We start from the raw sequence: 23,791 nt of genomic DNA, 5'->3' as shown, positions 1-23,791 counted from the left end.
TCTGATTCTTTTACACTTAAATTACGGAGCAGTACGCCCCCTCATCACTGGTTACCAGTTGTGACAGTCAAAATGCTGTTAGAGTAAATTTCCCTTTGTTTTTTCAAAGTAAACAGTCCTGTAATCAGAAGAAAAATAAAAACATTAGAAGAAAAATTTGTGGCAGACATATTTTTTCTGGTTCCGATCCCATCAGCTGATCAGAATTACCTTGTAACCCCTCATAGGGTTTGACCCCCAGGATGATAACCAGTGCTTTAGACCATGAAACATAGACGTCTGTTTAACCCTGAACAGGGTTATCTTGATTCATCTCCATTACTGTAGTGCTTTTTGGAATACATATATGAATTTATACCATTCTGCTCTTTTAGAGATTCATGCACATGCTTGTCATCTTGTACGAATGTTAAATAAAAGTGTTTCCACCCCAAAATGTAACATCATGCTCCACTGAAGCCCCTCGTTTCATTCACCTGAAACAGTACTGATGAGCAGTAGGACGTTATCTGTCTTCTCTGTTCCGCCCTCCTTGTGTTTCTCCTTCCTCCGCTGCATCATTCAAACTCTCACAGCAAAGCAGAGTCAGAGAAGACAGCGAATGGGGGGGGGGCGTGGCTTGGTAGCGAGAAATGTGTTAATCGCTGCGGTAATCTCCCGATGCCTGCCAGGCTCCCTCCCTCGTTGCCTCTAAAGTCGTTAGCTTAGCAGACTAATTAAGAGACATCCAGACTGTGGCACGTGCACGCTGCCCCTCTGGAGGCTTTCCCTCGTGCGGCCCGGCAGAACAAAGTCTCCGAATGACAATGAGACTGCAGTAAAATCTCTCGCTGTCATCGGGAGCTCAGCAGCAAGATGCCAGCTGATCAAACCTCATCGATTTCATATGTTTTAGCTGTGTTTTCATCATTCATCACCTCTAAGATTCATTCATCATCCACGCTACCAGGTTGGATTTATCATTTAGAGCAGGGCGCCTTTAGCTCATTCATCATTTAAAATGAAGGTGCTGTGACTCCTCTGTATAGTGATTGTCCTGTCTTGTTTTTGGTTTCTCCTCTGCCAGAGCTGCGTCCCTGTCTGGACCCACTCCACAGCACTGTTTACTTTACTCCTCTGGGCGGCTGCTGGCCTCAGACATGGTGTTATGCAACTTCACCTGTCTGTCCGTGCAGCTGGCCCCCAGCGTGTTTCATCAAAATGCCTTTTTATGCTTCAATTTATCCACTGAAAGTTGACCATGCGTGCGTACAGTGACTGGAGCAACACGGGGTCGAACCAGTAACTTAAAGGCATTCATATTCAGTTCCTCCTGCGGGATTGTGGGATTTAAACTTACAGTCTGTAGGGCACAAGTGTCTGCTGTGTAATCAGATGTGAACCAAACCCTGGAAGCAGCTCTTCCAGGAGTAGCACCTAAAATGGGACTCATTTTTTTTCCCTTTTTTCTGACCGTTCCTCTGAATTTGTTCCACTTGCGAGCGGCAGCCCCTCCACCCGGTCTACATTTCAATATTTCAGAGTCACTAAGTGGTGAGTTGCTAGGCGATGCAGTAGGGCAGCGTGGGTAAGGGAGCATGATAGGCAGCTTGTAGCTGAGAGCGATCTGGAGGGATACAAAGCCCAAGTTGGCTGCCTGCCCGTTTTCCATTCATATTCCCTCTCCAACACACAGACACACAGCACTTGGCTGCACACACACACACAGACTTACACACACACACACTCCACCAGACAAGAGACAGTCTCCACACATCAAGCCACCCACAGACACAGACACACACACACCTCTGTGTACACATACACACAGAGTAAACAGAGCACTTCCCCTGATTAAGACCCACAGTAAAGAGATGCTAATAAAACATGACTGCACGAGGGCAGATAGCAGAAGGTCCTCTGCATTGTGATTCAGGTACGAGGCCAGCTGACGCTCAGGCTCGTTTAAAATGGGAGAATTAGTCCATCATTCCTCTGCAGAGGTAACACAAATGTAGCATGCACTTCATCTGTTTGTGTATCTGCTCAATTTAAGCAAGTCTCTCATTTTGGCTACTGCGAGGGTTTGAGCTGTCAAGGATCCTCAAAGAACTTATAAAGACAGAGTCAAAGTGTAATTAATGTCTGCGTAATTACAGCAGTAATTATCATGATGCACAAATCATGCCTATCTCTCTGTGCTCAGGACACAAGAGGACCAGGACCAAGAGGATTTTCTTGGTGATCTCACTCTTCACGAGGAACTGCCGTGTACCTCCGCTAACATCGTGGAGGCGCACAGGGACTTGCAACCAGGTGAGGAGACTGTACTGGGCATGCTGGTAAAATGCTGAAATAAAGTATCAGTAAATGTAATCAGTTTTATTCATGCAGTCCAAAATCTAAAAAAATAAAATAAAAAATCTTGTCGTTTGCATGAATAATTCAAACCTTGGGAAGAGCAAATCCTCATCAGCAGATTAAATGTACTCAGTTGCCATGGCAGTGGAGATGTGCAAATTCTCCATCATTGGTGGTGAGAAGTCATAGACCTTAAACGGCAGACAAAACAATCTTACCTCTGGGTCCATTTAGCGGCTGCTCTGGAGTGTTTCACTGTATTAGTCAGGACTAAATGGACCATGAGGTGTAAGGTTTTTTTTCTTTTTGTCGTCTCTAATTTAGCATCAGATTTGACCTACTACCAGCCGGTTGTGTCGTACATTATCAGAAAATTTACTTGTACTTAATTATGTTCTATTGCTAAAATACTGTGTATGTAAGTCATTCAGATTTCAGAGGAACTATCTCACTGCTGACTAAGAGACTATCCCTGTTTTGTTTTTGATTGCTGGCACCTGCCTTAACACAGCAAAATGATGGAATAATTCAGTCAGTGATGGTTAAACTTGTCATTTTTATTTCCTACCTGCTTCTCTTGCTGTGTGGTTGGCAGCAGAGGTAGCTGCTGAAAGTGACATTTGTTTTCTTCCTCCCTGTTGCTCCCACTGTGTTAGGGGTTCAAAGTGTGACACGGTGTGATTAGCATTAGCCTAATCTGCAGGCACTCTCTCTGCCAAGGCTTCCCACAGGAGCACAGAGGCTGCCAGGGACGGCAGTGGCACGCACACACACATTGACCTCCTGCTAGTGTTACTGTTGGGTGATGCTAACAGTACTCTTCTATCCCCCGTGTCCCAGACGCTGTGAAGAGCAGTGGTAAACTCCCAGAGGAGGCCATCGTTGACGAGGAGGCCATCTTGAGCCTCCTGGAGAACAGTCAGACCTTCCTCACGCTCTCCCAGACGTCCAGCCACTCGCCCCTGTTAGGTATGTTAGCCACTCCAATCTCCACACAGCTCCAGTCTGCCCACTTTCTTTATTTTCCTTCTGTGAGTTTAAACCTTTCTTTATTTGAAATTAACGCCTGGTTAAGATGTGGTGCCAAAAGCCTGTAAATAAAGAACATAAAAACAAACAACAAAAGGTTCACATGGTTAAGCCAATTTACAGCTTGGACTTAATTGATTAATTCAGGGCCATGCTTAAAGCTGTTTGATTGCAGCTAATTGATGTAATGTCTTTGTTTATGTTGTGTATGCAGACAGCAGCCAAGACCACGCCATCATTGATTTGCTGGCAGGCCTGGAGGATGATGGTTTTTGCAGGACCCCCGTTAGGCAGAATTCCCAGTCCCAGTTGCTTCCCGGTGCCAGGAGCTACCACTGCAACAGCGACGAGGAGGAGGCCGGGCCAGAGCTGGACAAGGAGGAGGCCGAGCTCAGCGTGATAATGTCACAGCGGTGGGACAACGGGCCTCCTCAAAACTCAGCTTTAACCAGGCAAGTTTGTCTCTGTCCCATCTGAGTGATTTGTTCAGTTTTTGTGCAGAGTTATCTGCAATGGAAACAGTTTCTAAACACATGGATGCAGAATATAAAATGGAAAACAGACAAATCTGTGTTAAGTGATGAAACAGTGAGACAAGGGAAGGCTTACAAACTTCCATCAAACTGAAATATTTTTGTAAAAATTGTTTTATTCATACAAAACTTTACTTTGGTAAAGTGCTTGTGCTACACATTTGAGAAATATGTTTTTTTCTGTTAAATGTCAAAAGGAAACTTGACATTTTTCTTAAATTACTGGATTTAAAACATTAGTTTGGTATCTGTATAGTTACTTATATAGATAAAAATCTGAATAAGCCCTGAATGAAACTTAAATGTCACAGTACGTGCTAAATGTTTTAGTCATTTCTGCACGGCTACAACCTACAACTTCTAGCCTCACACCTTACAGATGCATCACAAAAAGGGAACCTTGGTTTTGCCTTTTCACTATTCCAACAATGATTTATTCAAACAAGATGGCTGTGTCCTCAAAAGTCTTGACAAAAAAGAGAATGTCCAAGGTCTGATTTAGTTCTGTCAGAGCAACATGTCAGAAACTACTCCAGTGATGCTGAAACAAACTCAGTTTATCACGGATGTGTTGAAACATGGATGGCAGAGCTGCTTTAAGTCTACTTAAATGTGTCTGATTGTCAGCTCCTTGATTTTATGGACATTTACACATCACCTCTGAATCTAAATGTCAAACAACAGCTATGCAGGCTGATTTGATTTGATTTGAGTCTGATATTTTGAATTTGGGGTTGACCCCTAAAACTCTGGAGTCCCTAAACCTAAATTAGATCTGAATGGACAGCTAAGAGTCGTGTGGATCCAATAATCCCAGTTGAATCTATATGTGATGATGTTAGTCCCCATAGCAGCCATTTAATTAAAACTTGACCTATACTGACTGTATAAAATGATGTAATGTGACCGCTAGGATAATCATAGGCCCATGAATCTGTGCTATCACAAACTAGAGGCAGGGGCCTTTCAGAGCATGGATGGCTCACAATAAGGTGGTTTCTGGGTAATTTTCAGAAGAGAAGTACTCGCCATCCAATCACTGAAAAACACAATCTCCAAATGTCAAAAGTTTTTCAGGACAAATTACAGCATTCGTTTTCCTATAGTGTACCACAAGATCAGAGTGTCTTAATGTGGAATTTTTGACCCTTATCTTTTTTAGAGTGGTCAGTAATGTTATAATTTGCACCAAATCTGGGTAACAAATTATATCAACCCAAAAATTGCTAATGAGACATAATAGAGCACGGGACATCATATACTTCAGTTATAATGTGCTAAGCCCTTATAAGATAAGAGAATTTATTGATCCCACACTGGGGGAAATCACTGGCTACAGCAGCTCACAAGATACAAGGTGGATAAGAAAAATACTCTAAATAGAGCGCCCTGATGGCTCAGCTGGTAGAGTGGGCTCCACAGATCTGAAAGGCAGAATCCTTCCTGCAGCGTCCCAGTTCCGACTCCAGCCTGTTTATACTCTAAACATTTATTCTCAAATTAATCTTGAGGTTCCAGGTTCCAGATGATGTAAACCACTACTGTGTGGCATTTACTGATGACCTGCTGTCTCCCACTGAAGATCCCCTGAACCTCCCTAAAAAAGACAAAACGGCTCTGTGGTAGGAAGAGGTCTGTACAGTCACTGCTCAGCTTAATGTAAGTTAAAAGCAAGAGAACTAAGTGTATTCCATTCCCATCAGTGACTGTGTGCTCCTGCTTCAGTGTGAACACGAGGCAGCAGACAGATGAAGGTCGTCCGCAGCGAGCTGTGCCTGTACATTGTTTAATCAGTGTTCCTGTCATCCCTACGCGTACAGGCCCGGTGTGAAGGAAGCAGAGGACGGCTTCAGTGACGAGCAGCAGGAGTCCTCTGATGAAGACATGGATTGGAGTGGGAATAACTCTCTGTTTGCCAACCTGTCCATCCCCCAGCTTGACGGGGCTGCAGACGAGAGCAGCGGTGAGTCAGCTCATGCTGTGATGTACAGAGACAGCACTTAAATGTCACTTTGCTTTGATGCTTATCTTTAGTGAATTTCCCCGTTGTGGGATGAATAAAGAACAATCTACATCCCCTGTTGATTCATGTTCTGTCAAGGGTATCGCAATCGAGATTGGACAGCAGTTTGACTTGATGCTTGATTTTGGCTGTATGATCTAATTTCATTATGAGCGAGCTGTGATTTAATATAGTGCAAGACCCTGAGTTTTTAATTGAGTCCATGTAGTTCAGTTAACTCTTAATAAACTTTACAGTAGCCGTGAAGGTAGAGTTGCACATGATGGAAGCTAAGAGCTCACTACACAGCTCAGCTGACATCTAGTTTTTTATGATATCTTCAGGAGTTTTAATGAAATTGTCTTTTTATTTCGCTGCCAGCTGCTGGTGTCAGAGCAGCTCTCATACTCACAGATATGTTTCATTTTAGTCTGATAAAAGAGTTTACTTGTATTGCCACCTCAGGCAACAACTGTCACACAAGTTTTATCAATGTTGCACTTTTAAAAACCAAACCATGTCCAATCTATAGATGAAGTACCCTGCTGCTTCTGCAGTATAAAGAATAGACAGCATATGCATGACGTCACGTCTTCCTTGGTTAATCTAAATATCAGCCAAGACGTGGATCATCGGCAGACCCGAGGCTGGCTGAATGATGCCCGGGTTCTGAAACAACCCATCTGTAATGGCATCCAATTGAACAGGGATATTAGCTATTGAGACCAAAACAGTTTTTTGTACCAGGCTGTAAACATGTTTATTTCTGCTGTGAAGTTGGACATTTTAACATGGGGACTTATGGAGACTGATCTGTAGCCAGCCTCAAGTGGCCACTTAATAAATTACAGTTTTTGGCACTTTTGCATTGGCTTAATTTCCCAGCACAGAAATGTACATGTTTATTTAACCATAAAATGCAAGAGTACACTGAAACTTCACAGGGTGTGACAAAACCTGTTCTGAAGCTGTAATGTACTTAAATAGTGTTGTGAAATCTATAGCATGGCATCCCATTCACACACAGTTGAGACCAACACTAAGACTATAAAAATAAGAAAATAAATAAAACATTTATAAAAGAAGACCTAACTCAAATTTCAAAATAAAACATCCTGTGCAGACTCCCGAAATAATAATTAAAAAAAAGGAAACCGTTGCTGCTTCTTATTGATGGTAGAAGCAAGGAAAAATGACCAAATCAGAGCAACAAAATCTGAAGCACGACCTAGTGGATAATATAAATAAATATGCATGGAGAGTAGACCAAAACAGCAACATTACAGAGCTATGCTTGCTCAAATCAAGGTGTCACAAAGACATTTTTACATATTTCTTAAGGACTAAATAGAGTAAGAAATGTCCCTTGTCTGCCGATAGTCATCTTGTAACTCTCATGCTGAAACCACATGACCACTAAAACGCGGTCAAAATTATGCACCTGTCATATTTTGTAGATATATGGAAAACCCAAAGCTGCTGTGCATATACACAGATCGGTATTTAGCACCATACATGAACATACACGTTGCTTCCAATCTCTTCTGCATCCAGTTTTTAATTCATAATTGAACTCAAACATGTTCCAGTGTCAGATGATAGTTATCATTAACTCTCCTGAACTAATGGCATAAGAACCATGTCATCAATACAGATGGAGCTGTCTTTGAACATCAGCCAATGAGGACAAGCCGCTTCCTAATGATTAAGAGAGAGATAAAGGACAAAACGTGTAACGTCCTTTGTTTTAATGTCAGATCTAGAAGTAGACAGGGGGAATTGTCATACCAAAAGTTTGCAGTCTAATTAGTTGTAGCACTACTGGAGCTGCTTCCTAATTAGAACTTATTTTCAGAGGCTTTATTCACAAGAGTTTCCTCTGAAGAGCTATACACAAAGATGCTGAGAGCAGCTTTTTGTAAGGAACAACGGATTCGTTTCAGTACGCTAACTTATGCTTCCTTGCGTCTTCTCTCCTCCCGTGACCCAGAATTAATTTTCCCCCTGCCATCACGAAGGATCTTCCAGTCCCTTAAATGCACCACAAGGAGACAAGGAGAGAGAAGGCTTCTGGAGGAGCTTAGAGCAAGGAAAAACAGATGTATCCTACACAGAAGTCTTTATTAAGGGTTGTGGGTGAGACCCTAACCCTAAGATCCAAGAAAAGGAAAAGAGGAGACACGTTAGCACAATGAAAAGCACCCAAAGACCGCTCCAATAGGCGTGGGTTTGACCCCTGTGCCATGTGTGACATCATGCTTTATGAATCAACCTACTGACTACAGTGATCGGTGTTTAACAGATCTGTGTCAGTAAGTGAAAAGTAAAATATTCATCAATACACAAGAGTGTGAGGAGCAAAATAAATGGATAGATAATACTGATACAATGGATTACATCATTTCATTAAAGATTATTTTCATGAATTGTGTCAAAGATTTCATACGTGAAACTTTTTTTCCAGCTGACAAAACAAACCATCATACTGCATCATACTTTACAAGCCTGTGATGGCTATGAAATCATCTCTAGTTGTAGATTGAGGTTATTTAATGTGCACCTAATGAATTTGAACAGATTGGGGCTGAAGAATGCATTTTGAGTTGAAAAATTCAGCTGAGGCTGATATCATCAGTGCTGCAAACTGTATTTTGCAAGTGATCCATCAACTACATTGTTACTGGACAGGTTTGATTTGTTGAGGAGCCAAATGAATCATTAAATGGTGGCCATCAGAAAATGGTTTTAAATGTTTAAAAATCTATTTTTAAACATTTAAACTCTAACCCTAACCTAACCAAGCTAAGGGACCTTAACTGACTCAGGAGAGACGAGGTGTGTCCCTCCTAACATTAAGAGCTACTTTTAGCCTTAGGATGTTTTGTGAATATTGCCTCAACCAAGCTGTTTCATTTTGATTATTAATGTATTTGCAGTTTAATATATTTAATCTGAACTGGTAATTCTTATTAAGTCACCTCATCTTCTCTTCTGTTGTATCATAGATTCGTCCCTAACGGACAGTGGCTCCAGGACCCAGTCTTCTCTCATAGTCACGGAAAAGATGCTCGGGAAAAGGAATCCCTTCTCCAGTGATACAGTTCACCTAGAACCACCTTCCTCAGCTAAGATCCTTCTGGAGTGCAAGCACCCAGAGCACAGACCAGTTCATGTGCTGGACACAGAGCAACCAATTGACAAGCACTTTCAATCAAAAAGCAGCCAGGACAGCAGTAGTGAATGTTCAACAGGGTTTAAGGTTAATAAAGAAATCCCCTACATCCCACCAGTCAAACACCCCATTCCCTGCAAGATAGCCAATCACTCTGAGGTGTCTCCTGTCTCCGATGACAAAGAGGACATACGACCCCTGTACACCTATGACAAGAAAACCTCCATAGCTTTGGATAAGACAGATCTAGAAAGTTTTCCATTTGGTAACGGAAAGGTCACCAAAAACAGAAAGAAGTACGGCAGCATAAAGAATGTAGAAACAAACTGTCTGTCAATTCTTCAGAACCACAGGACCTTCTCTCTCTGTTATTCAGAGCTGAGAAACTGCTCAGCTAAGACAGAGCTGGACCTGAGCCAGAAGGACAGTAAAAGCCCCATTCTGAGGAACATCTCCTCATCCCCGTCACCCATTGAGAAGGACGAGTTTCTTCATCCTCAGGAGGAAGAAATGGGCCAGGACAGTGAAGAGGGAGATGTTGGTGAACTCAAAATCAGGTACGAGGACTATCAGGAAAATAAGACAGAGAGGACCATAGTGGCCCAGCAGGAAGCACACTACAAATTCTTCCCCAGCGTCATTCTCTCCAACTGCCTCAGTAGGAAGAAAGCTGGGAGCAAAAAGCTGCCTGATTCCTGCCATGAGCTAGAACAGGCCGAGCCTCGCAGATCTAGGCTAAAAGTGAATAAAAAAAGGTTGGGTATGGTAGGACCAAGGAACATATTAAACACAATTGAAAGCTCTACCTCTGACAGCCAGGTTTGTACCGGCCTCACCTCAATCACACCTGCTTGTCCAATGACTGCAAACCCAGAGGTGCCAGTTTTGGACGATAAACCAGTTAAAGAGGCTGAGCTAGTTATAGATGATCCAGACGTACAGGGGGTGCCAGTCTCAAAGGAGGAGCCAGAGGGGGAGGAGATATCTGTAAATGAACTGACAAAACCACTTTTAGAGCCCTTTGCTACCACTGTTTCAAGTTTTTCTGAAGAAGTTAAGGACTCAGCAGAGGATGGGTTTAGCCCATTGCAAGATTTATCAGCTAAAGTCACCTGTACTAAACCTTCAGCACTGCCTGGTAGTAAATACACCCTAAGGGCCAAACGGAAGATGATCTATGATGGCGAGGATGGAGAACACTCAGGTGCCACTCGTTCTAAAAACCCAGCCTCAGTCAAGGAGCGACTCAAGGACATAAATGTCCCCAGTGGGCAGGAAGTAAAATACCAGAAACGGCGCAAGAAGGAACCCCCTATCATCATCAAGTATATCATTATCAACAGATTCAAAGGACAAAAAAACATGCTAGTGAAGATGTCAAAAGTTAATCCAGCGGAGCAGTACGTTTTGCTAACGCCAGACAAGCTAGAGCAATACAATAAACTGGCCCCTCTCAAGGATTTCTGGCCTAAAGTGCCAGAATCCACTGCAGTCAAATTTCCCGTCACTGAGCCAAAGGCCAAAAAACACCCCAAAAGAAAGGCAAAGGTTAACTCCACAAATAAGAAAACGGCCTGCAATGCCTCGAAACCTCGGGTCAAACAGTGTGAAAGAGTCAAAAGGATTAAAGGCAGTCGGAGAGGCCCAGTTCTACCCTCACTACCGCCTCCTCAGCCATGTTACTGCGAGCTAGCAGATGACCATGGTGTTGAGTATACTGATGTCATGGTAGAGTTGGGATACCTCTCTGATAGATCCCCAAGCCCTATAGACTCAACGCCCCCAAGGTGTTGGTCCCCAAGTGACCCTCTTATGGACAGCGGAAGTTCAGAACAGCTGATAAATCCACTCATTGACCCATGTCTTAGTTCTGCTTTTCACAAGCCGCGCACAGTGTCTTCAACCAAAGGAGCACAAGATAAATGTCGCACTGCCAAACCTAAGAAATTTACAGACACTAAAAGGAAAGTGAGCAAGTCTACCACTAAACCTCCAGAGGAAGAGAAACCCAAAAAAGAGAAGCCGAAACAAAGTAGTGGTGCTGCTCCAAGGCAGAGGAAGAAAGCTAAAGATACAACCGAAGGTACTGTCAACAGTTCTACAACCACTACAAGACCTAGAAAGTCACGCAAAAAGAAGAGCGAGGAACCGAAAAGCCATGAGTCAACTAAAGACAGCTCCCAGCTCCTTTTCCCAGAGGATGAGCTGCCTTCTTCTGAGAGTTCCTCTCAAGAGGTCCCCCCATTTCAGCAGCCAGCAAGCACAAATAGCATCAACCAGGCACATTCCCAGTCTACATCTATATCAGACTTAGCAGCTCAGTCTATAGAACCAAAGGTTGAGGACTGTGAAACTTCTATCATGGAGGTCAACCAAAGCTTTTCAGCACCAGCTCAGCTGAAGCAGCAAAGTTGCCAGACCACTGTGGTAAAAGCAGAGGATTCACAGGAGTGCACAGCTCATCCACCTCCTCTAGCTGGTAGACCCTTATTGGAAGACCGTAAAGAAGCCCAACTAGCAGTAGCCTCTCCGCACTCAGGCCCTAAAAATGGAGAAATCCCCACTCTCTCTGAGAGTTCTCCTGGCTTGGCTGTCCTCAAGCAGCTTCTCCAGAAGAGGCAACAGGGACAGGCCCTTCCTTTACATGTGGTTGGTACAGACAGCCACTCCACTGTCATTGCTCAGGCCACAGCACTCCTAGATCCCACAACTAAACCAGTTAAATCCAGAAGAGCTCCCTCCACCACTCCTCGTAAACCCAGAATCCCAAAATCTACCGCTCCTAAGGACAAAAAGCCCAGAATCAGGAAAGGCAAGGCAAGCAACACTCAGCCAAATCTATCTATGAAGCAGGATGGCAACATGTCAGATGACTGCCCCATCTTCCTGTCAGACCCCGGCATGGACAGCTGCAACTTCATAGAGGACAGCTTGTCACCAGAGCTCCCACACAACTATACCTTTGATATCAATGCTATTGACCAGACAGAGTTCTCCAGTCCATACAGTGGCAGTCAGTTTGTTCTGACTGATAAAAATTTACCAGTTAAGTTCCTGAGTGATGTCAGCCAGGAAGCTGTATCTGCTCAGGGAGTGGGCTTTGAGAAGAAACTTGATAGGCTATTTGGTTGTGGGGACGAGCTACAAAGATCTGACTGGCACAAAGCAAGGCCTGGCAGTCCTGACCTCTTCGATAGACCCGACAATGGGGAGTCTGTATCGAACCACCTCACATTCCTCGACACTGAGAAAATCAAGAGCAGAGAGTGGGACTTCTCTTTAGGTAAAGCCCATACACTCAGCCCCTTTCAAGACTTTCACTGTGAGAGAAAAGAGCTGCTCTTTTCCGTCCTCGACCCCGTACTACCTTTGCCTTTAAGTTCGGCATCATTCGTCGACCATGAGGGCTCCCCAACGGGGGAGCTTCTGGAGGGCATTGACGGACTGACGTCCACCACACCCAGTAGTTCTCCACGCTCCATCAGCTCACTTTCCCAGGTGAGGGCAAGCCAGCTACTACGGGGGGCAGGGGGTGGAGCCCACGTTCTCAAGCCCCTCATGTCCCCTCCAAGTCGAGAGGAGATCCTCAGCACTCTTCTGGACCTGGAGATGTCGGAGGCCACCTTCCAGGAGCCTTTCTGCAGCGACCCTTCTGATGCACCAGGGAAACCAATGTAAGACTAAATGCACCAGCAGCACAAGCAGAAGTAATAATTACTTTTAGGATATAGCACCTATATGGAGTAAATGTACACAAATAAAAATATAAGATATCTATATGTGCAACAATAGATTTACATGTAGCAGCAAGGGTCACAGAGCTGTTTAACAAAGGTAATGCTAGCTGAGCTAGTACTGTAGTATAAAGTTCCACAAAGAGCAACATGAAAATTACTGAAATCCAACCTACTACTCTCATTATGTGTGTCTGTATATTCAAAGGCTTTTCTTGACTGTTGGTCAGTAGGGAATAGATTTTTGTGTTCTTGTAGCCACCAACAGAGAAATTGTTCTGCTTTATTTGTGCTTTACACATCTTCTTACAACAATAGCAGACAGCAGTTAGACTAACAAGTTTTCAGTGAAAGGGATGGTCATCTAGTTTGAGGCAGTGCTGTGTTGACAGATGGCCCATTCAGACCAAATCGGGCACTGTGGCAAAAACAAAGGTCTTGTACATAGTCTGTTTAGGCTGCAGCAGTTTGGATTGCAGCGACCTGCAGCAAAGATCGAAAAGAATCAACTTTTGGAGAAATGCAACCCGTCATCAAGCTGTGGTGGCACTCAAGCAAATAGAGTGGTCAAACAGCTCCACAGTCAGCCTGAAATATCACTGAAACTGGACGTGCTCCAGTGCACAAGGCGATATAATACACTAAAGGGAACGGAAAAACCCAGAAAGCATAATATGGCCACTTTAAATCCGATATATCTCTTCAGATGTATCATCCGGAGATCCTTTTAAATGTATTTATCATTGTCAGGCTCTAATCAATACTGTCTATAGTGCTTTAATTTATATAATATTAATAGTAATAGTAGTAATACATAGCATGTGATCGTTCACTTCTGAAGTTGTGATGAATTGATGTAATTAATAAAATGCAAATAAGTTAATTAATCACATTGCTCTGTTTTGTCCAGGGAGGTTGGCGGCCGTAAGTTAATGGTGGGTACCCGACTGGCTAAGGAGCTCGCAGAGTTCAGTGGGGAACTGTCTTTGGAGGGGCTCCGTTTCTGGAAGACTGCCTTCTCAGCCATGACACACCCCGCCACCACTATTACCTCATTTTCCCATGCCCAGGGAGCTGAGCCCTCAGAGGCAAGTATTGAGCAGTCCGAGCCTGACTTGTCCTCAGCCAGTGGCAAGAAGGTCATCCTTCTGCCCTGCAAGAACCCACCAAGCCGAGAGCGTGTGCAGCTGTGGCTGGAAGCCAGGAAACAGTACGAGAGTTTACAGAATGGGAGAAGAGAGGCAGGGCTGCTGAAGAAAGGGCCTGGGCTGGATGTGGAGGGGAACCCAAAAGCAACCGAGCAGCTAGCTGCTTCCAGTTGTCCAGCAGTAAAGGTTGAGCTTTGCGAGAGACTCTCCAATATCAGGGAGCAGAGGAGAAAGAAACGCAAGCTGTCCTTAATCATCTCTCCCATGAAGAATACAGCCTATCAGTGTAAATCCACAGAGGTGAGTCCAACTACAGATGAAGGCAGTGTGGATACTGAGCAGGAGGGTGGCGAAAATGAGGAGGATGATGATGTTGATGATGATGATGAAGATGATGATAAAGCCACCTCTCCAGAGTCCCCAGAGCTGCCTCCTTGGCAGCAGTCCTCTCAGCAAAGCCCCTCAGGGCCAGACCGGCTCAGCGAAAACAGGCAGAGTGAAAACTCTCCACAACCACTGTCACCTAGACTCTCTAACTCGCCGGAGAGACTAGGTGAGAATCTCAGCCCCTCACTCCTCCATGTCAGTAACAGGGATGAGGGGAGGACTAGTCCCCTCCCCCTTCACAGCACCCCCTTTTTAAGGAGGCGACGGAGAAGCAGGAAAGACCTGGAGCCTATGTGCAGCACACCCATATCTGAAGGTAAGAAAACGGCAGCTTCATTCTGCCTGTCAAATAAAAAAGTGGGCCAGGATTTAAAATTTATCATTGCTGACCAGTTCTTTGAATTATTTCCAACTTGTGTAAATCTTCTGTTAATATTAATTGATACTTGTCTCTGATCTTCCTGTTAATATTCCTCCTGCAGAAGATCCCATTTCTCAGAGACTTCAGCAGAAGAGGAGAAGCCAAGCAGACCCACTGAGAAGAGTGTTACTGACCACACAGATGAAGGTCAGACCACAAATGCTGATCTTTTTTACCCTCTCTCCACTTCCGACCAGAGTCCACCCTCTGCTTTAGAATACTAGTGTAGAGCTGTGCATGTACTCAATACTGTCTCCAGCTTGTTGCTCTGAATGAAGTTAACCCTTTTCCACTTTAATTGTTTGAATTTAGCTTTAATGGAGGTTTTGCTGTTCAGTTTGTTTCTCACGTACCCATTGTCCTCCACAGAACCAGTTTGCTGCTTTGAACGTGCCAAAGAAAGACACTTCTCAGATTGAAGGGCCCAGCATAGCCAACTCTTACGGCTTCAAAATCAGCATGCAAAACCTGCAGGATGCCAAAGCTCTGCATGAGGTGAGCTGCAGTATTTCTTTAGGCTGAGTCTGCTTCTGAGCTTGTAGGATTAGACTATATCACAGCCATGTTTATCCTTTTGAGAATTATTCAGTCTAATTAGTGTTCAGTAATAATGTCTGCAGGTATCTAAAGTTATAATTAATTAACTATTTAATTAATTAAATGTAAAAAGAGCTCAAAGTAAAGCTGGTACATCTCGGCCCCCGAGAATCAGTCACCACTCTGATAGTGTGAAAGTGTCAGAGTGGCATTAAAGTAATGTTATTTAAACCTTACAAATGATTTTGGCTGCATATGGACTGGGTTGGAGAGAATACAATAACCAGACGACAGCCAAAACATTTTAGTTAAGAAATTAACATTTATTAAACACAGTCTTCATTAGAGACTAATTAGCTTCACAGCAAAACTGGTTATTTTTTCCAAATGGGAATCAGGTTGAGGCAATCAACAGAAAATTGCAGCCATATAAGAAAAAATGTCCCAAACATTCCCTTTTGTTTAGAAACACTGGGGGAGAAAATCTGTCAGGATTCGATCATTGACCAACAGAGCGCACATGGTTTCTGGGTTTTCTCAAGCCACTCAAGTATCTGTTGGAACGCAAAATAATGCTTAAGTGGCTGAGTTTCACCACTGAAGCCCATTCTTTCTCCATGGAGCCCATGCAGTCCATTAGGATTTACACTTAATATTCCTGGCAGTCAATGGATGCAGTAAAATAAGCTTCAGTTACTCAGACACCAAAATAGGAAGCAGTCATTAGCAAGTGATACGATAATCAAGCAATAAACTCTGGCAGTATTATCACAAATAGAAATGATCAGAAATCTAATCTGGGTATCATGGGGAGGCAGGGCCGGTTTTAGCTATGGGCAATGTGGTCGCCCTTCCAGTTCTGGCCACATATAATAATATATAATATAATGATCATTTCAATATGCAGTACCAGTCTAAAGTTTGGACATGCCTTCTCCTTCAATGGTTTTTCTTTATTTTTTACATTTTAGAAGACATCAAAACCAAAGTAAAATGTACTGAATTATGCTGTAAACAAACTAGAATATGTTTCATACTTCAGATTCACCTGGAATGGTCTCCAACAGTCTTAAAGTTGTCCAGATTTATGCTGAGCACTTGTTGGCTGCTTTTCCTTCACTCTGCAGTCCAACTCACCCCAAACAATCGCAATTAGGTTTAGGTTGTGTGATTCTGGTGTTCAGGTCATCTGACACAGCACTCAATCACTTTCTTCTTGGTTAAATTGTCCTAACATGGTCTGGAGCTGTGTTTGGGCTCATTATCCTTTTGGAAAATAAACAATGGTCCCACTGAGCACATGCAGATATCGCCCGTTCACTTTCTCTGCATCTCAGAACACAGTGCTTTGAAGAAAAATTTGAATCAAAGTACAGATTTCCACTGGTCTAATGGCCAATCCTTGTTTCTTGGTCCAAGCAGTTCTCTTTTTCTTGTTGGTCTCTTTCAGTCTTGGCTAATGAAGGTCTGATTCACACAGTCTCTTCTGAACAGTTCATGTGTCTGCTACTTGAACTCTGAAGCATTTATGTGAGCTCTAATCTGAGGTGCTGTTAAATTGTTGATTTCTGAGACTGATAACTGTAATGAGCTCCTCTGCAGCAGAGGTAACTGTCTTCCTTTCCTGGGGTGGTCCTCATAAGAGAACACTTTCATCATAATGTTTTGATTGGGACTGTATTTTGAATAAAGGAATGATGGAATATAGTTAAACAGGTAGAGAATCACTGCTAAAGATGAGTTTTCAGCCTTGATTCTTTTCTTAGTTAACAGACATCATTACCACAGAATCTACAGATTATGATATCAGATTTATGAACAGAACACTGCTTTTTGTCTTTCCTCTTTAGGTCCAGTACCTAACACTGATGGGCATGGAGCTCCATGCGAGAACCCGACGTGACCTTGAGCCTGACCCTGAGTTTGACCCCATATGTGCCTTATTCTACTGCCTCAGTTCTGATGCTCCCCTGCTAGATACAGACAGCACCCAGCTGACGGGTGCCATCGTGGTGGACAAAGACCATGACAGTTGTGTCCAAGGTTAAAACTCATTTCATCACAGCGCTGAGAAAGGAGGATATTTGTTCTGAGATGTTTGTGATGATGTTACATAATTCAGCAAAGTCTAAGTAGGCAGAATTGTTTAGGTCACAGTGCACGTGTGCAGTCAGGTTAATCAATCTGTCCTCAGCAGGTCACAGAGGAACAGCACCCCTGCTGGTCAGGTCGGGCGTCTCTGGGCTGCAGGTGACGTATGCCACTGATGAGAAAGTCCTGTTTCAGGAGCTGATATCCGTCATGAGGAGGTGAGTGTGTGTGTGTCCGAGCAGGTGTTAGCTCACATTCCTAACCTACTGCTCCTATTAAATGGACAGTAACCGAGTTGGTTTCTACCGCATGACTAACAGCAGATATGCAAAGCGAGTGGTCAAACATCCCTCGAGAGCTCAGTTGATTCAGAATTTTGAAATAAATTTTTTTTAAATGAATTCCCTTTTTTCACTATGCCCACAACTAGCTGCACAGACAGACAATAATATATATGATTTGTTTGAAACAATATTCTGGTTCTAACACGGCTGTGTTGTGTCAGGTTCGATCCAGACATCCTGGTCGGGTACGAGGTGCAGATGCGTTCCTGGGCCTACGTCCTCCAGCGGGCCGCAGCACTCGGGGTGGATCTGTGTCAGCAGCTGTCACGAGTGCCAGGTAGGGCTGGCTGTCACCACAGCGGGGACATCTTGTCATAGTGAACATGTAAAAAGTGTAGAAATATATATGGCCAGGTTTAATTACAATACCTACAGTACAATAATAATAATAACTTACCTGGATGTATCTAATAGTTTTTTATGAGAAAAGGTTCTTTGCTGAGTTTGGCCAGCATGCAGCACTCCACTGCCATGTTCCACACAGTAAAGCCCAGCTGGCGGTGGACTACTTTCTTATTATTATGATTATCAGCTGATTATTGAATCTGACAGTTTGGCTGCTGAATGTGAAAAAGTCCAGTCAGACTCATTGTGTGTGTGAGTGCACTTTCATTTTCTTCTCGAACAAGTGTTGGTGTGTTTCCGAGCAACGATTTATTTCTGTCTGAAGGAAATCCAGGTCAAGAGAGAGTCTGTGAATGTTTGTGCACGATACACACTGTAGGTACTGTAAGTACAAACATGTGTGGCCCTGTTCGTATGTGTGTACGTTTGCACGATGGCACAGATGTATGGGAGCAGCACCTGTGTTTGTGTATGTGAGTTAAAGTGTGTTTGGGTGTTTCCGTGTGTGTGTGTGTGTGTGTGTGTGGTAGCTGACTGGAGAGCCTCTGGCGACTTCCCTCCCCCTCTCTCCTCCCTCCTCCTCTGTAATTGGCTGTCTGTCTGACTCTGTGCGTGTCCTTAGGTGACTCCAAAGAGAACCGCTTCGCTGCAGACAGGGATGACTACGGAGCCGACACCATGACCGAGATCAACATCATCGGACGCATCACCCTCAACCTGTGGAGGGTGATGAAGACTGAGGCAGGTGTCCCGACATGACCTCCACCTCCTCCCTCCTCCCACACAGGCTGTTGTCAGCCATCAACTCTCAAAGTTTTAGCTTGTGACCTACTTTCTCTCATCCCTCCAGATTCAGACCACTGTTTGAGTTTCTCTGCTGCAGAGGGCATTTGTGCCACTTGATGTTTTTATATTGGGTGTTATTTAAAATTCAAGATGACTTTTTTCGCCATGGGGAAATCGGTCTTGGTCATAACAGCTGCCACATAAAAATACATAGAATTATGGTGGAGAGCACGGACATAAATGCATGCAACACAGCCCGTCATTACACACACCCTCCCTCTGTCCTGAGTTTAGAACTATGAAATAATATCTTTGCATTGCTTCTTGGCAAACGTACCCTCAACATGTTCCACTAAAATTAGTCTGAACTTCTTTTACATTGCCTCATCCTCCATGTCTCCACTGAGGTTTTCGGTTGTCTACTCTGTGGATCGCCATAAGTTGGCATTCTCTACCGCTGTCTGCATCCTGCCGACTTCAGCTTTCTTTCTTCAGCTTTAGGCTGTGAGTTTTTGAGCAAAAAAGAGATTTTTCTCACTCGCATACAGGGAATCCTTTGGTCAGAGGCTCACAGGAGTGGCTACTAGTTAAATTCATATGTAACTGTATCACAACTCAGCAGAAATATGTTGTGAGCGTGTGTGAAATGCAACATTTGGCAAAAGACTTTGGGTGATTCAAGGGAACCAATTTCCAGGACTGAATCTTTTGAAGAATTTTTCTCATAAAACAGCTGTTCCCAGCTGGGGGCTCAGGACCCCTCAAAGAGTCATAAAAATGAATTAAATATATATATATATTTCTGTTGCACAAGACTGTTTATTTCTTTTTACTTATTTCATATTGTTCCTTTTTTCTTGCAATCCTGGATCCTTTTACCTCCTCGTGTGTCTGAAATCTTTCAAATGAGCCAGTCCAAAAAAGAAAAACCACAGTTCACAACTCATGTCCACACAAAGCCATAACCTGTGATTAGTGGTCACGAGCAGATACTTTCATTTTAGGGGGTCACAAGCCAAAAACATTAGGAACCACTGTCGTAAAAGATTCAGCGTTTTACAAATTTAAGTTCTGTAAATGTCACGCTGGAGCTGCCATAAAGAAATTATTGTTTTCATTTCTTCCCTCCAGGTGACATTGAACAACTACAGTTTTGAGAACGTGGCCTTCCATGTCCTGCACCAGCGCTTCCCCATGTACAGCCCCCGCACACTGTCCGACTGGTTTGACCACAACACCGACCTCTATAGGTTTGTGCCAATACTAAACACACTTCATGTTCAGATTATTTTAAGGTTGTTTTGTGGTTGTTCTGATGTTTTTTCAGACCACAAAGAACATTCTCTGTCTATTTTTACTTGAACCAGCGTGACATGTGGGTTTGGCCAGTGCTTTAAATCTTTTTTCCTCCCATGAATAAAAATGGATGTGCAGAAAATTGCTTTGGAATAATACATAACGCATCCATACACTTAAAGAGTGATTGAAACAGTAGTACTACTGGAGGTCTGAGTGTCTGTTTCTACTTTAAAATGTTTTGCTGTTCCTTTGTCCCTGTGTGTGTGTGTGTGTGTGTGTGTGTGTGTGTGTGTTAGGTGGAAGATGGTGGATCACTATGTGAGCCGTGTGCGTGGCACCATGCAGCTTCTTCAGCAGCATGACATCATCGGCAGAACCAGCGAGCTGGCCAGAGTGTTTGGGATTCAGTTCTTTCACGTCCTGACCCGAGGATCACAGGTACCAACACACACACACATGTCACATATGCTAATTGGTCCACAGCTGGCTGCACAGGAGCCTTAAATCTATCAAAGGATTGTTGAAAGGATCCCAAACATACAACATATTCATGTGTAATTATTATTTTAAGGCTGCACTAATCTGTAGTCCGTCAGCCGGTCCACCGCTTTGGTCCAGACTGAAAAGTGTCATCAAGTAGCTCCCAGAGGATTTATTCTACTGAATGTGGTGACCTTTCCTGTTTTACAGACAAATGATAAAGAGATAAATGAAATGGACAGACTAAATAAATGGAAGTTAATTTGAGACTAGTGGAAATAAACAATCTAATGATGCACCAGAATTAGTTTTCAGTTTATAATCACAATACTTAACTCAAATGTTTATCAGATTCTTCCTTCCTGTCCCTTCAGTACCGCGTTGAGTCCATGATGCTACGTGTGGCCAAGCCGCTCAACTACATCCCTGTGACGCCCAGCGTCCAGCAGCGAGCCCAGCAAAGGGCACCGCAGTGCATTCCTCTGGTGATGGAGCCCGAGTCACGCTTCTACAGCAACTCCGTGATTGTACTAGATTTCCAGTCGCTCTACCCCTCCATCGTCATCGCGTACAACTACTGCTTCTCCACCTGCCTCGGCCACGTAGACAGCCAGGGAACGTAAGGACATGACGGGCCCACACACCTCCAGCCTTTACACCAACTTGCTTAGGTTGCATGTCTGCCAGGAAAGTCTCCTTCGAGTTGTGCCTTCCTTCCTTCCCTCATTATTTTTAATGGAACAGGCACACGGAGAACTCTGCGTGTTGTTCACAGCTCAGAGCAGACAGCACTGCAAGTTCAGATATATTTCAATTTTTTCTTCACCAGGATTACTGTAGTTGCATAGCAACAGCAACAGCCATGAACACTACTTTCCAACATGCATATGTCTGCTACAAGGTAGAAGAAAAAAAGAGTAGTGGCTTCATTCTCTTCACTCTGAGCAGAAAGTGGCAAATTAGCCTTGAAGGTAATTTCAGAATATCCAAACCAACTGCAGCAGCTCCGATTCAACACGGGTTTCAGCAAGTGATTCATGTATTCCCATTTTATACAATACAGTTCTTTGTGGTTAATAAATCTACAACATTAGTGGGCAAACTCTTTATTTAATACCTCCTAATAATGGACGTGTTTTAGACTGGATATCTTTGACCTTTGGACTGTTGTTTGAACAAAATAAGTTGTCTAAAGACGTCACCTGAGATTGTGATGGACAGTTTTTCAGTATTTTCAGTGACTCCTTAAAACAAATCAGGGTGTACTTGTGATCCCTCATCACAGGCTCCACCATAGACAGACTTTGCCCTCTAAGCTTGTCCCATTATTTCCTTGTAGTAACTGTCAGAGGATTTAAGAAGTAAAACTAGTAATTCACCAAAAAAAAAAGTCAAGTTTAGTCAGAAGAATTAATCTTTTGTGTTGAGTTTGTGTGGCAGAACACTTTTTTTCATCTTGTTTATCTAAGTAATCATTTTGAGCCCTCAGATTTCTGTTTTGACCCATTAGAGGAGTCCAAACACTCACGGTGGGGAATCCCATGACGAAAACATGAATTAATTAGTTGAAATAAATCAATTAATCAGTGATAATGAAAGTAATAATCAGTTGCAGCTCATTCATCCCTAGGTGTTGTTAGCAGTCTCAAAGCTGCAGTAGCAGGTCTGAATGTTTGGCTTCAGTTCAGAGTCTCACACCTTTCTGCCACAGTAAGGAGAATACTGCAGTGCTGCCAGCAGTGCACTGACGACAGACTACTGAAAAATGCTGAGAACTTGAACGTCACTCACACACACACACACGTGCGTCTCTGTTTCAGGCCTGATGAGTTTAAGTTTGGCTGCACCTCCCTGCGGGTTCCTCCTGAGCTCCTCTACCAGCTCCGCAACGACATCACCGTGTCGCCCAACGGCATCGCCTTCGTCAAGGTACAGCACCCTCTGACCCCTCCACCCCAACGAGGTCTCACCGAGCAGCACTTGGCCCGAGCGTGACTCATCTCTGCAGGGTCATTAGGGGTCATCAGCTACCGTGAACACCCACTTCATGCTCTACTTCCTCCCATTCATTCTTTTCATTCATGTACTCATTACTCCACACTCCCTAACTCCAGTCCTGCAGTCTCATTACATAACACAACACACACACACACACACACACACATACACACACACTCAGGCACAGCGCACAATGTTTAAAGAGGTTATTAAAAGGCATGGAGGAGAATCAGGTTTGGTCTGGATCTGCTTTTAGCAAAAAACAGCCTGGTGTATCTGAATCTGACTATTATTAATTTACTTTACTCTGCTGCTGTGTCCTCAATCTCTACTACACGCTAACTGTGTACAGTATTCATTATTTATTCATCTATACAAAGCACCGTTCCTGCTGTTAGACATTAGAAATTATGCTTTACTGCTTTATAATATTAAATGATAAAACACTTCTTGAGACGTTGGACGTTAATTGTCGCTTGTTAGACGTTTCCTTAAATGAACAGGCGGTCACCCATGTTGTTTGCTGTGTGTGTCCAGTCCTCAGTGCGTAAAGGCGTACTGCCCAGTATGCTGGAGGAAATCCTCAACACGCGCTTCATGGTGAAGCAGACGATGAAAACCTACAAGCAGGACAAGGCCCTGATGAGGCTGCTTGACGCCCGGCAGCTCGGACTCAAGCTCATCGCCAACGTCACCTTCGGCTACACCGCCGCCAGCTACTCTGGACGCATGCCGAGCGTGGAGGTAAGAGTTTAGTGTCAGCTGTCTGAGCAGATTGTACCGTTTTTCTATTGTTGTATTTAGAAAAGTCAGCAGACAAACTGAAGACAGCTAAAATGAGGACAGCAGCTTTGTGTTTTCAAATATCGCCATATTCAAAGCCATCTGTGGTTCTTTGGAGAAGTGGAATGGACATGACGCCACATGTTTTAACCTAAAACAGACATTTCTGTAGAAACGTTGCACATCTGTCAAGTCTTCAGTGGTTCATCAGCATCTGTGGTTTCCAGGTTGGAGACAGTATCGTCCACAAAGCCAGAGAGACCCTGGAGAGAGCCATCAGGCTGGTCAATGACACTAAGAAATGGGGAGCGCGTGTCGTGTACGGAGACACCGACAGGTGAGTTATAGCCGCAGCAGCCGGT

General features: G+C 43.7%; 1 protein-coding gene across 1 annotated transcript in view; it reads left to right on the top strand.

Annotated features, from left to right (window-relative positions):
* The window catches only part of rev3l (REV3 like, DNA directed polymerase zeta catalytic subunit), a 75,357-nt gene that overhangs the window by 45,929 nt on the left and 5,637 nt on the right, over nt 1–23,791 (top strand). The window contains exons 9-26 of the mRNA XM_027284269.1: nt 2,186–2,295; nt 3,181–3,309; nt 3,584–3,821; nt 5,723–5,865; nt 8,910–12,750; nt 13,721–14,661; nt 14,828–14,913; nt 15,136–15,261; nt 17,154–17,346; nt 17,501–17,612; nt 17,900–18,015; nt 18,706–18,824; nt 20,001–20,119; nt 20,465–20,606; nt 21,023–21,267; nt 22,469–22,577; nt 23,184–23,390; nt 23,657–23,766. Coding sequence (XP_027140070.1) covers nt 2,186–2,295; nt 3,181–3,309; nt 3,584–3,821; nt 5,723–5,865; nt 8,910–12,750; nt 13,721–14,661; nt 14,828–14,913; nt 15,136–15,261; nt 17,154–17,346; nt 17,501–17,612; nt 17,900–18,015; nt 18,706–18,824; nt 20,001–20,119; nt 20,465–20,606; nt 21,023–21,267; nt 22,469–22,577; nt 23,184–23,390; nt 23,657–23,766 — 7,086 coding nt within the window. The remainder of the gene's footprint in view (nt 1–2,185; nt 2,296–3,180; nt 3,310–3,583; nt 3,822–5,722; nt 5,866–8,909; nt 12,751–13,720; nt 14,662–14,827; nt 14,914–15,135; nt 15,262–17,153; nt 17,347–17,500; nt 17,613–17,899; nt 18,016–18,705; nt 18,825–20,000; nt 20,120–20,464; nt 20,607–21,022; nt 21,268–22,468; nt 22,578–23,183; nt 23,391–23,656; nt 23,767–23,791) is intronic.

Source organism: Larimichthys crocea, chromosome XI (genome assembly GCF_000972845.2).
Source record: "Larimichthys crocea isolate SSNF chromosome XI, L_crocea_2.0, whole genome shotgun sequence".
Taxonomy (NCBI): domain Eukaryota; kingdom Metazoa; phylum Chordata; class Actinopteri; family Sciaenidae; genus Larimichthys; species Larimichthys crocea.
The sequence above is the reverse complement of the archived record's forward strand: the minus strand, read 5'-3'. Positions and strand labels throughout refer to the sequence as shown.